General features: G+C 49.9%; 2 protein-coding genes across 2 annotated transcripts; both read left to right on the top strand.

Annotated features, from left to right (window-relative positions):
- Positions 1–992: 992 nt before the first annotated feature.
- LOC127016534 (basic proline-rich protein-like) lies at positions 993–5286 on the top strand. The gene is made up of 4 exons (XM_050897084.1): positions 993–1168; positions 1802–1862; positions 3439–3575; positions 3954–5286. The coding sequence occupies exons 1-4, from the start codon at positions 993–995 to the stop codon at positions 5284–5286; spliced, it is 1707 nt and encodes a 568-aa protein (XP_050753041.1).
- On the top strand, positions 3533–11316 carry GREM1 (gremlin 1, DAN family BMP antagonist). The gene is made up of 2 exons (XM_050898174.1): positions 3533–3575; positions 10516–11316. Exon 2 carries the CDS (start codon positions 10517–10519, stop codon positions 11069–11071), a length of 555 nt encoding a protein of 184 aa, XP_050754131.1. The 5' UTR covers positions 3533–3575; position 10516; the 3' UTR covers positions 11072–11316.
- Positions 11317–11552: the final 236 nt, after the last annotated feature.

The following is an 11552-nucleotide window of genomic DNA, read 5'->3' as shown; positions in this document are numbered from 1 at the left end:
CTTGCTGGACCCAAAATGCTAGTGCCTACTTGAAACACCCTGGATTAAACTGAGTGAAAGAAAACAGATGGGGAAATATGGTGCAGAACATTCAGCCGCAAGAAATGGAGAGGTCTTGAGGAGGCAACACACCTTCCACACCTGAAGATGCTTCCTAAAGGGTTTCTCAGTTTGCTTTAAGTCAAATTGAGAGCTACTCCAGATTAGCCACTCTGGCTAGATGCTTGACTGCAATGAGGCATTAAGCGGAGATGATTGCTCTGCAATAGATGCCCAGAAGTATCATCATCTAGGAAGGTGTCGTGGTTTAACCCCAACCGGCAACTAAGCACTGCACAGCCGCTTGCTCACTTCCCCCCTGCCCCGGTGGGATGAGGGTGAGAATCGGAAGAGTGAAAGTGCAAAAACTCATGGGTTGAGATAAAGACAGTTTAATAGGGAAAGCAAAAGCTGCACATGCAAGCAAAGCAAAACAAGGAATTCATTCACCACTTCCCATTGGCAGGCAGGTGTTCAGCCATCTCCAGGAAAGCAGGGCTCCATCACGCGTAACGGTCACTTGGGAAAACAAACGCCATCATTCCGCATATCCCCCCCCCCTTCTTCTTCCCCCAGCTTTTCTTCCCCTGGCTTTATATGCTGGGCATGACATCATATGGTATGGAATATCCCTTTGGTCAGTTGGGATCAGCTGTCCCAGCTGTGTCCCCTCCCAACTTCTTGTGCACCCCCAGCCTACTCGCTGGTGGGGCAGTGTGAGAAGCAGAAAAGGTCTTGACTCTGTGTAAGCACGGCTCAACAATAACAAAAACATGCCTGTGTTATCAACACTGTTTTCATCACAAATGCAAAACATAGCCTCATACTAGCTACTATGAAGAAAATTAACTCTATCCCAGCCAAAACCAGCACAGAAGGTCAATGCCACAGTGGCATGTAAACTACATCCCAGAAAAATACAGCAGAGGCAGCTTGCCTGTGGGCCAGCAGCAATGCCTGTAAGAGCATGCAGTGCCAGTGCCTTGAAGCACATGCAGTGCCAGTGCCATCATCAGGCACCAACAGGAGCTCAGAGGAACCACAGAAAACACCCTCCAGCACCAAATGCCTGGACCATGGCCCTGGGAAAGGGGCAGCCCCCTGGCCCACCAACCCGGCTCCACGGCAGGTAATCAGAGTGAGAGACAGAGAGTAGACGAGAGATGAATAGACCCCTTCCCATCAGTACAACCACTTAACAGAAGAAAAAGAAAAGGAACATAAAGTCTGTCAACATACTGACAGGTGGGAATTGTGACTTTTTCTCTGGATTCACAAAGGAAGGACCCCAGTTAATTAAAAACATCTATTAATTTTAATAGCACTTTTTTGAGTAAAAGAACAAAAAATCCTAAAAATTCCCTCGGCCTCTCCTTCCATCCATCTAGACATCATTTGCTGTGATTCTTTGCCAGTAATCCTTCCCCCCTTTCATTGTATTTGAATTTCAGTGGCCCCTGCACACCAACACATTTTCTCTCTCATGCTGCCACCTACCACTGCACTACGGTTGCTTTCCCTGTGATTGAAGTGATTGTTTTTTAACAAGTTATTGCTAAATGTGTGTAGCAACGGGTCTAATTTACTACCTTGCTGAGCACTCACCTATGTAACTGGCACTAAGCGGAGCCATGCTTTGGCCTTAGCAAAGAGCAAGCTGCTGCTAAGTACTGTGAAAACTCAGAAACCTGGCATCTTGCCTAGCCCTGGCATCCCTAACGTAGCAGATCCTTTCATTTTAATTTGTCTTCCCCATCTGCAGAAGCAGGGACGATAAAAATCTCTATTTGTCAGGTGAGATCCGGGCCTCTCCGAGGCCCAAGGTGGGTGCTGACTACCAGGGCTGGGTCACTCAGGTGCAGGGCTGGTTTGGTTCACAGGCAGTAATTCGTGCCGGACAGCAATGAGAAGACAAAACGGCGCTTGCAGCACCATCTGCACGGCCCGGCTCCGTCGCAGGGCGCTTCTCTTGGCTTTGCTTCGTGCTGGGTGATGCTCACCGCTGGAAGCGGCAGCTGACAAACGTCTCAGTTTAATTAGCAAGCCCAAAGGTCAGCCCGTATTTCAGAAGCCGCTCCTGCTCGTAACGACGCTCGGTAGCGTTGCAGCCCTCCGTGGTAAAAAGCCCGTGGGAGACGAGCGCCGGTGCTGGAGCGCCTGGAGGCCGGGGGGCACCGAGGGAGGTGCGGGCTGCCACTGCGGGGCTGCGAGGTCCCCTCGCCCCCCAGGGCTCTGCCCCTCGATGCCCCCAGCCCCACGCTGGCTGCAGACTCGGGGTAAGCTTCGGGCAGCCGCAGCGCGGAGAGGCGCCCTCCGGTTACGGCTGCGAAGGGCTCGGTCCGCAAGGACGCTCAGCTCCCGCCGGTTTTTGCCCAGCTCCCAGCGACCCCTGGGATGCCGTGGGGGCCGGCCCGGGCACCGCGGCCGCCTTGCCTAGGGGCTCCGGAGCGGCAGCCTACGGGGCGGCCGCGGGCGCGGAGCGGCGCGCCGGACTCCCGCCGCGGGCGCCCCGACGGGCGGGCGGCTCCGGCCGCCCCCGCGCTCAGCCCAGGCGGGACGCGCCGCTGCCTCGCCGTCCCTGCCCTTCGCGGGATGCCTGAGGAGCCCGCAGCCCTCTGAGAGACGCAGTGACGGGAGTGGAAAAAGCCACCCGAGATGTCCCGCCTATTGCGGGACAAAAAAAAAAAAAAAAAGAAACTTAGGAAAAAATCTCTAACTGATAAAGAGCTATGAGCGAGGCTGCGGATCGGGAGCCACGCTTTAGCACCCCCCGCACACAAATACACACAGGGTTTTTTTTGCCAAAGCTGCGTAACTCCCGGCACATTTGCAGAAGGCAAACCTCAGCAATGAATGACAATTTGTGACAAGGAGGGTCGGAAAGGTGGCTGCCTCCCTCCTGGCCAAGGCAGGCCGGTAAGGGGCTCCCCACGGCGGCTCCGCTGCGGGACCGCTCGCCCGGCCGGCTCTTGGGCAGGGAAGCGCCCCAGCAGCCCAGCCCGCGGCCCCGGGCAGCGTGCATGGCAGGGCAGCGGAGGCGGGGGGCGGAGGGGGGGGGATTTAACTCTTCTTAAATGTCATACTTTAATGGGGATGGAAAATGTGAATTTTCTGTGCATTCCAGGAACAGTTCCTTGGGGTGGTGACCTTTAGCACCGATTCTCTTAAGAGAGGAAAGTAGTGGAGTGTTTATCTGGATGACTGAAAGCTTTCCCTGGTGGAAGTTTATGGAAGTGTTAAAGGGGGCGGATAACACGGGCTTTGGAGGCGCTTGTCCAATGATCTGGAGGGGCTTGGAGAGCAGATCTCAGCTGGCAGACATTTAAATGGGAGACAGCTCGGCGCTGCTGCAATTTGTAGGCAGGATCCGAGACTCTCTCTCTATGGACTCCCGGGTAGCTTCGGGCTCCCACGCCACCCGCTCCGCCGAGTGACCCGCCGGGCAGAGCCCCGCAGAGCCCCAGGCCCCGCCGAGGAGCCGCCGCCGCCGAGCCGGGCCCAGCCGAGGAGCCGCCGCCGCCGCTGCCGCCGCGCAGGTGAGCCGGGACGCGCAGCGCCGCGCTGCGCTGCGCGCACTCACAGCGCCGCGCTGCGCTGCGCGCACTCACAGCGGGGGCGCAAACGGGTCCGGCAGCTGCAGATTTCGGCCAGTCTCTGCGGGAGAGAATTTTAATCTCTCTATCCTACCTTCGGGGAGGGGGAAGGGGAGGAGCCGTTCATCGGTGTCTAGCAAAACTCCGGGGCGCCTCGGTTTTGCAGAGGGTGACACCCGTCCCTCCCGTCAGCGGGAGCGAGGCGGGTACCGACATTTCCGCTGCAGTGCTGGGGATTAGGGCGCCGTTACATCTCTCTCCCCTGACAAGCACAGGGATTGCAAAAGCCCCGTTAGCTCTGCCTCTCATCTCCGCCTACAGCATCACTCCCGACAAATTGGATTCGGCGCCCATCCGACACACGGCAAAATCCCGGCCCGGCCTCTGCGCGGAGCGGGGCGGGGGCAGATCCCCAGGTGCCGGCCCCGTCCCCTCCCGTCCCGTCCCGTCCCGCCGAGCTGCTCGACGAGACCTCTCAGCCCCCGGCTCTGCCCCGGCCCGCCTTTGCAAACCTCTGCTCCTCCGCGGAGCGTGCGCCTGGGCCTCCAGAAGCTCCCCGGGGCCGGGGCGGTACCGCCCGGGGGACGCGGCGTGTGCCGGCGGGGGCGGACGCCGCGAAGCGGAGCGCCTGCACCGGCAGCGCGCCCGCGGGCAGCGCCGCGCGTCCCGCACCGCGAGTCCTCGGGCGCCGTCGGGCGGGACGGACCGCGGCTCCGCCGCTACGCTCGGCGCCCCTCCGCCTGCCCGTCCGCCGCCTCCCCGCCCTGCCCTGACACCTGACTCGGACCCAGGGGCGTTTTGCCGCCCCGACGGCTCCGTGCATCCGACGGCCACCGCTCCCCTTTCCCGCGCTGACAGGCCCCAGGTTCGGCTCGGCCTGGCCGGAGCGGCCGGGGCCCTCCCCGCAGCGCGCCGGCCCGGTGCGGCCCCGCGGGCGCGGACTAGCCGCCCTCCTCTCGGTCCCGGGCCCGCGGCGCGACCTGGCGCTGGGCTTTTCCCTCCGGGAGGACGCTTGTTTACTCGCCCCGTCCGTTTTAATGCGATCCCCCGGGGGCTCGGGAGTTACTTCCAGGGAGCTTGTCCTCCGTTCGGTAAGCCTAGACGGCGGCCGCCCCCCGGGGGGGAAGACCCGGGCGGCGTCGCCAGTCGCCGCGAGGAGCGTCCGCGCCCGCGGGGAGCCGGGCCGAGCCGCCCTCGGCTGAGCCAAGCCGAGCCGAGCCGGCGGCCTCCGTCCCGACGGCCGCCGGCGATCCCTGCGGCGCACCCACGCTGCGCTCAACCACAGCCCCATCTTACCTCGGCGGGCTGGGCGGTGCGGCGGGGCCGTCCTGTCCGGTGCGGGGCCGCGGCGGCGGCAAGCTGGGAAGGTGTGCGGCCCCCAGCATCCCGGCGGGCTGGGAAGGTGTGCGGCCCCCAGCATCCCGGCGGGCTGGGAAGGTGTGCGGCCCCCAGCATCCCGGCGGGCTGCGCCGCCCGGCTCCGGCCCGCTGTTCTGAGCCGTAACGTCCCTCCCCGGCCGTCAGCGGCGGCTTCGCTCCTGGTGTCCCGCTCGTGGCTCCTCTCAGTGAAAGGATCGCGAGTGAACCCCGTTTCGCTCGTCGGGGCTGAGATCCAGTGCTGGGGAAACCTCCTTCTGCATAGACAAGGGCTCTGAAACACCAACGTGCGTTTGGCTCGCCCTGTCTGCTGAAAGGACGCGGGGTTTAGTTACCCGGTTTGTGAGATGCGCGGAGATCTTTGGGTGTAGCGCCAGCAACCCCCGAGCCACAGCGGGCTCTGAGCCAAGCCCGGTGGTGCGGGAGCTGGAGAACTCCTGCTCTCCTGCTCCCGCTCCTCACTGCGCCGAAGAAGCCTGGGAGTAACCAACTAGCGTGCCGTGGAGACTGTAAGTGATAAAGGGCGCCAGCGCCCGTAGCTTTCTCCTCCTCTGTAGGATTCAGTCCCAAGCTGTGCTAAAGCATTTATTGTTTCTCCCGGCGATGTCACCCAGAAATGCGTAGCTTCTCCTGAAGACTTTCTCCTCTTCAGTACGCACGGCTGCGCGCAGGAGCAAAACTATTCTGGTGGTTTTAGGGCTCCGCGAGCAGATCTGTCTGAAGGGAGTTCCGCTCTGGGGAGTGGAGCTGTCAGGCTGCATGGGCGTCTTCAGGCAAGTCTGATGCGGGTTTGGTACCAGCCATGCCCACCATGATGTTCAACTTTCCTGTAGCCCCGTAGGATGTCCTACAGAGCAATGCTTTCTTAAAGGGGGAATTCTCAAAGTTTCAAAGTTCTTTTTCTGTTTTTTCTTTTTTTTGTATTGCTGCCTACAGTCATTACGTGTCTCAAAAAGAGCCGTCTCCATGACTCACAAGAAGAAATTATCTGAAATGTAAATGTATCCATATTCTACCAAGCAGAGATGTTAGTTTTGCTGTCTTGATCTCAGAAAAAAAAAATTATGGTTCTCTGGGAACTGCCATTGCCATGCCTTTTTGTATATTTAAAAATACAGACCTATGAACTATGAAAACATTACATAAGACTATTTCTGTATTTCATATATAATAAGCCAGACATAAAATTATTCTGATCCTTTGGGACATAAACCACTTCAATTTTCTCAGTAGTCAAAGGGTTGTGTTTTGCCTTTTTCTTTGGCTGGTATTTGAAGCCCATCAAATACATTATTTTTTTTAGGTCTTCATCAGATTATTTTTCATGTTTTCTGTGAAGCACATGAGTCCATGGCTCATCATAATATTTTCCTAGTAAATATGGTTCACAGATGAAATTATGGGCCCGCTGAGGTCTGTGAGAATTTTGCTGTATGTTTCAACAGAACCAGGATTCCATCCAGTTATTTTAAACAAGTTGCTTTGTGCTAAAAATTTCAGTAATAACTTTCTGACTCTGCCTGAGAACTCATAGGGAAATTCCGTTTATGAATTGACATGTGGAGATCCTTAATTTATAGCAGAAAATGTATAAATGAAAAAATTACAGCTTAATTGTATGAAATAATAAACCTGAAAGTGTTTACACTTCTCTGTGAATGGTTGCTAGCATTAATCCACAAAATTCCTAATCTGTTTTAGATGATGAGATCCCAGGCTCTAGATAAACCACATATGAGGTGATATGAATATTAGGGCCCAATTCTGCTCCTGTTTGAAGTCAGCAATAAAACTCTTGGCTTTAGGACTAAGAGCTTACAGATGATGAAAAGTAGAACTCAGCTTAGCAGTGAAATATGGAAAGAATAGATTTTTGAAGTACTTTGTAACTTAAAAAAAAAAATATTAGTTCTGTTGGATCTGTCTGGATCTGAATGAAATAAGTAGGAATTGACCATTCTGGTTATAGTCATCTGTTCAAAGGATTCTCAAAAGGATTTCTGGTTATGCCAGTGTAACAATCGGTATCAAGTACTGAAAATTTTGCAGAAATTTGGAATATAAGCTTTTACAGCCTGATTCCTCACAGCTCCTACCCAAGCTCCAGAGTTATTACTTCTGTAGAGTGATGGCTGTGACAAGGAAAAAAACATTTACTTCAGGAGAGATCTTTTTTTGATAAAACTTTGGGTATGGTAACACTGATTTAGCTACTTGTACTCTTCTGTATTCTATTTTTTTGCAGTAATAAAAAAACAACTGTTAAGGAAACATTCACAAACACTAATTCATAGATGGATGAGCCACTCTAGTTCCTAATGTAAGCAAACAGAGGTGTTGTCTTCTCTCATAAACAAATGCATTGCCTTGGGACCAGAGGTGGTGCAGACTGCCTGCACTGCATTTTGGCTGCTTTCCTTACTGAGGCATACCACCTTATTTTCCTTTGTATTTTGCATTTTTTTAAAAAATAATTTTTTAATAAATGTTTAATAAGTTACTATTAAAAGAAGGTCCTGCTTGAGCTGCTGTGGGGGTCATGAAGTTTATACAGCCTCTTCTGTGGGTCTATGTTTAAACTGTATTTATCCCTAAATGACTGGATTACTTTTACTTTTAGATGTGTGTTTTGGAACTGACCATAACAAATGTTTTTGCTGAGTTGCTAATTTTCATTTGAATCACAATTTCTTTCATGAGCACGTAATATAGCTTTCGCTTTTAAGGCTGGAAACCAACTCAGTGAAAAATTACCTTTCCTCCCCCAGTTTAGGATTATATTGAAACACATGCTTGCATTTCCTTAGGGTTAAGCACATGCTTAATAAAGATGCATGAATCTGGGATACAGATCTTACAATAGTAAACATTACCATCAAATTTCCCCCAAATTCCCATCCCAAAGTACACCTCATTTTCACATGACTAGACCTTACTGAGTCATCAATTGCACATTTATGGGAAAAAAAAAAAGGTGAAGCAATGTGGAGGTCATCAGATTTAGAAATAAAAGTAGTCCAGGAATATGCATGTTGGTGGAATTTCAACTCAGTTATGGGACACTAAACAAACACCTGAAGTTTCTTGGCACTGCTTATAAACTAGCAATTTATTTTCAATTGCATGCAATGATTTTTTTTTTTTCCCCTCTTTTAAGGCTCTGGCACCATGTTGAGTAAATAAAGTGCATATTAAAATACTGTCTAAATACAGCATGGGTATACAGTTGCCGGAGAAATAGGAATAGTTTTGGAAGGAGTCATTCTGGTCTCTTGAGGAAATAAGCAATGGTTTATAACTCTTTTTTAAAAAAATATTTTAAAGACGAAATTAAATTTAAAAAGAAAGATGTTTAAATAACATTCAGGTTGTAACAGAAATGGGGAAAAACCAGCAAATGTGAAGTCCAAGCTGACACTTGAAATTATGTTGCATTAGTCTTCAGTTAGAATTCCCAACTTTTTTTTCGTTCTATGTCAAAGCCTTAAGGTTATTAAAATTGCATGTTCTGTACCAGATTTCATTTAGATATTAAAAGCAGCCCTTCCAAGTTGTCTGTTGGAGTTGGCAATAGTGTCATTCTTACATCCCTCGCTTGAAGCCTAAAGCTTCTGCCAAACATAGGACATACTGGTACATAAACATAAATGAATAAAACAAATGCATATATTTATCATACGTATTATAAACTCTAGGTGCTCTAACAATCTGTAGACAAACACTTAAAATACTAGATCCACAAGCAAATCCCTGAATACAATGGAACCCCCCTATGATACTTTTCCACTCCAGTAATTCCTTTCCCAGTCCATTCAGTGAGAAATGCTTTTTGAACAGCATAATAGAACATTTATTTTCTCCGTGTGACTGGAAAGACCTAGGAACTGAGAAATTAACAGTTATCTTTTATAGCAAATGGTACTTAACGCTGAGCCTCTGCTGAGTCTCTAGGTGGCCCTTACAGCGTTGGCATTTGGCTGCTTTCCTGTCTAGTTGTGTGGTCTCAGGCAGAGCGGATAAAGCCGTCCAGGACGCTGCCCTTGGTTTCACATGTTTCTTGGGTACTAACACAAGCAGGACTCTTCAGTTCAAACACTAGTTTGTCCCTTACTGATAAAACGAGTCAAAGAAGGGATACAACTGCAGCACTCCAAGCAGGTAGAAGACACCAACTTCCTCAGGTTTTTTTCACAATTCTTCCCCTTGTTAATGCATGTGCCTCTTCGCAGTTCTCCTGTTTTATGGGTTTTTGCAAGCAGTTGCTCATTTCTGGTGGCTTCTCCCAAGCTCCCACAGGGAGGGTCCCCTGAGAGCCTCGTTCCCCGATCTGTCTGTCTTGCTGCCACATCCCTGGCTTTCCAGAACAACATGGACACCATGGTACTTCTGGAAGGGGGAAAAGTGTGACAGCTGATGAGTTTCTTCCTGGCTGGTTGGTGTCTTGAGCAGACTGAGCAGCCAAAAGAACTCAGAGCTTTGGGAAGCAGCAGAAATGGTGGAATAAGGGAGGCAAGAAAGGCTGTTCCTACGCTATTAATTAGGTTTGGAGCAGGGATGCAGTTTTGAACAACCTGATAGTCTCCACTTACTGCACTTCTTGAAGTGTTTTTTTTTGCGTGCACAGACTGCATGATACTTAATATCGTATACGAAACTCTGCTGTCCTCATATGTCCTTTCAGTATCATGCGGTATATAATGAATACAACTCAGAGATCTGAAAAATTCTTAACACTGTGACTGCACCTGTATAACTTCTGTCAAGGATTCAGAGTAACGTGCGAGAAGGTGTAATTTGAAATTACAGATGCATCTCTTTTAACCTATACCTAAATATTCTTTTCTGTTAGTTGCCTGTCTTGTTGCACATCTCTTACCTTAAGCATCATTACGCTCAGACACATTGGACCACTTCAGAGGTGCAGTGTGACAGAGCTTGGGATGCTGTAATTCAGACAACAGGTGGATATGGCATGCACATTATATTCTGGATGTATATTATGCAAGAAGCTGTACAAAGCTTCTGAGTCTGACTAAGGAACACATAGCTAGACTAGATGTCCTGAGTCAAAGAGTTTAGTCCTCTGGTATTGTAGATAGCTATATGTCATACAAATCCTTGTGTAGCATAAAATCTGTTCTTCCACCAGTGTAAGTCAGGAGCAACATTCCTAATGTCAATGAGCTATAAGAAGAGAATGAGAACTCTTAGCTAGGGTAATATACATGGAGAAAAGAGCTGGAAAAAGATGCATGCTACATGAAATGAAATTCTGTTTGGACTTACTTTAGCTTCTGACTTTCAATCACTGTATATGAAAGCTTTTATCACTTGGTAATTTGGAAACAGCTTTCCAGCTGGTAAAGGCTAAATGCTTATCTTTTTTAAGTGTGTGCATGCACACACGCACATTTCTTTTATGGAACTGAAAATTTACTGCATACCTGGCTTCTGTTGATATCTGAAATCCACAACTGTGCTTTATTCCCTCAACTTCCTCCATATAGGATGGTCCGCACACTGTATGCCGTCGGTGCTGTGTTTCTTCTGATGGGATTTCTGCTTCTGACAGCAGAAGGGAGAAAGAGGAATCGTGGATCTCAAGGTGCTATCCCTCCTCCTGACAAAGATCAGCCCAATGATTCAGAGCAAATGCAGACGCAGCAGCAGTCGGGCTCTAGGCATCGAGAACGAGGAAAAGGCACCTCGATGCCCGCTGAAGAGGTGCTGGAGTCTAGTCAGGAGGCATTGCACATCACTGAGCGCAAATACCTAAAGCGGGATTGGTGTAAAACTCAACCCCTCAAACAAACTATCCACGAAGAAGGCTGCAACAGTCGTACCATTATCAACAGGTTCTGCTACGGCCAGTGCAATTCCTTCTACATCCCCAGGCATGTCCGTAAAGAAGAAGGCTCCTTCCAATCTTGTTCCTTCTGCAAGCCCAAGAAATTCACCACCATGACTGTTACACTCAATTGCCCTGAGCTTCAGCCCCCAAGAAAGAAGAAAAGAATCACCCGAGTTAAGGAATGCCGGTGTATATCTATTGACTTGGACTAAACTGAGACAAACGTAGCGATTGCATTCTGACTGTACGCAATCATTGCCAGCGTGAGAGTGAGTGGCATGAACTAGCATACCTTTGGGGCTGGACGAAACTGAAAGGAACCTGGTGAATTACCTAAAACAAGCAAAAAACCCCAAAAAACAAAGAAAAAAAATCAATGTAAGGGAAGGGCACGCATGTGTGTGTTTGTGTGTAAGGGAGAAAATGGATGTGTACAAGCAAATATATGAATGTTCACTATGACAAAAAAATTTAACAGGGGTATGAAACATTAAAAAAATCTATTTACCCGCAGTCATGAAATTAGGTTTCCTAGTGTGTATTCACATTTTTGCTGCTTGCTGGGAAAGTGGAGCTGTGGCTTTTGCTAATGTTCACCTGCTGTGCTATTTGCTTTTACTGTATTAAGAGAAACATCAAAGTGAGAGGACAATATATTTGAAAGCTTGAATCTATTCTTAAATATGAAGTAGG

The sequence above is a fragment of the Gymnogyps californianus genome, chromosome 5 (genome assembly GCF_018139145.2).
Source record: "Gymnogyps californianus isolate 813 chromosome 5, ASM1813914v2, whole genome shotgun sequence".
NCBI lineage: Eukaryota > Metazoa > Chordata > Aves > Accipitriformes > Cathartidae > Gymnogyps > Gymnogyps californianus.
Note: the sequence above shows the minus strand (reverse complement) of the source record. Positions and strands in the feature narration are given on the sequence as shown.

What these genes read in the sequence shown, in the direction of transcription:
- LOC127016534 (XM_050897084.1), top strand. Translation starts at nt 993, where the DNA reads ATGCCTGTAAGAGCATGCAGTGCCAGTGCCTTGAAGCACATGCAGTGC. An exon ending in CCAACCCGGCTCCACGGCAG is followed by an intron (nt 1,169 to 1,801) that starts GTAATCAGAGTG and finishes CCCCATCTGCAG; the next exon opens with AAGCAGGGACGATAAAAATC. An exon ending in GGGCCTCTCCGAGGCCCAAG is followed by an intron (nt 1,863 to 3,438) that starts GTGGGTGCTGAC and finishes ACTCCCGGGTAG; the next exon opens with CTTCGGGCTCCCACGCCACC.
- GREM1 (XM_050898174.1), top strand. Translation starts at nt 10,517, where the DNA reads ATGGTCCGCACACTGTATGCCGTCGGTGCTGTGTTTCTTCTGATGGGA.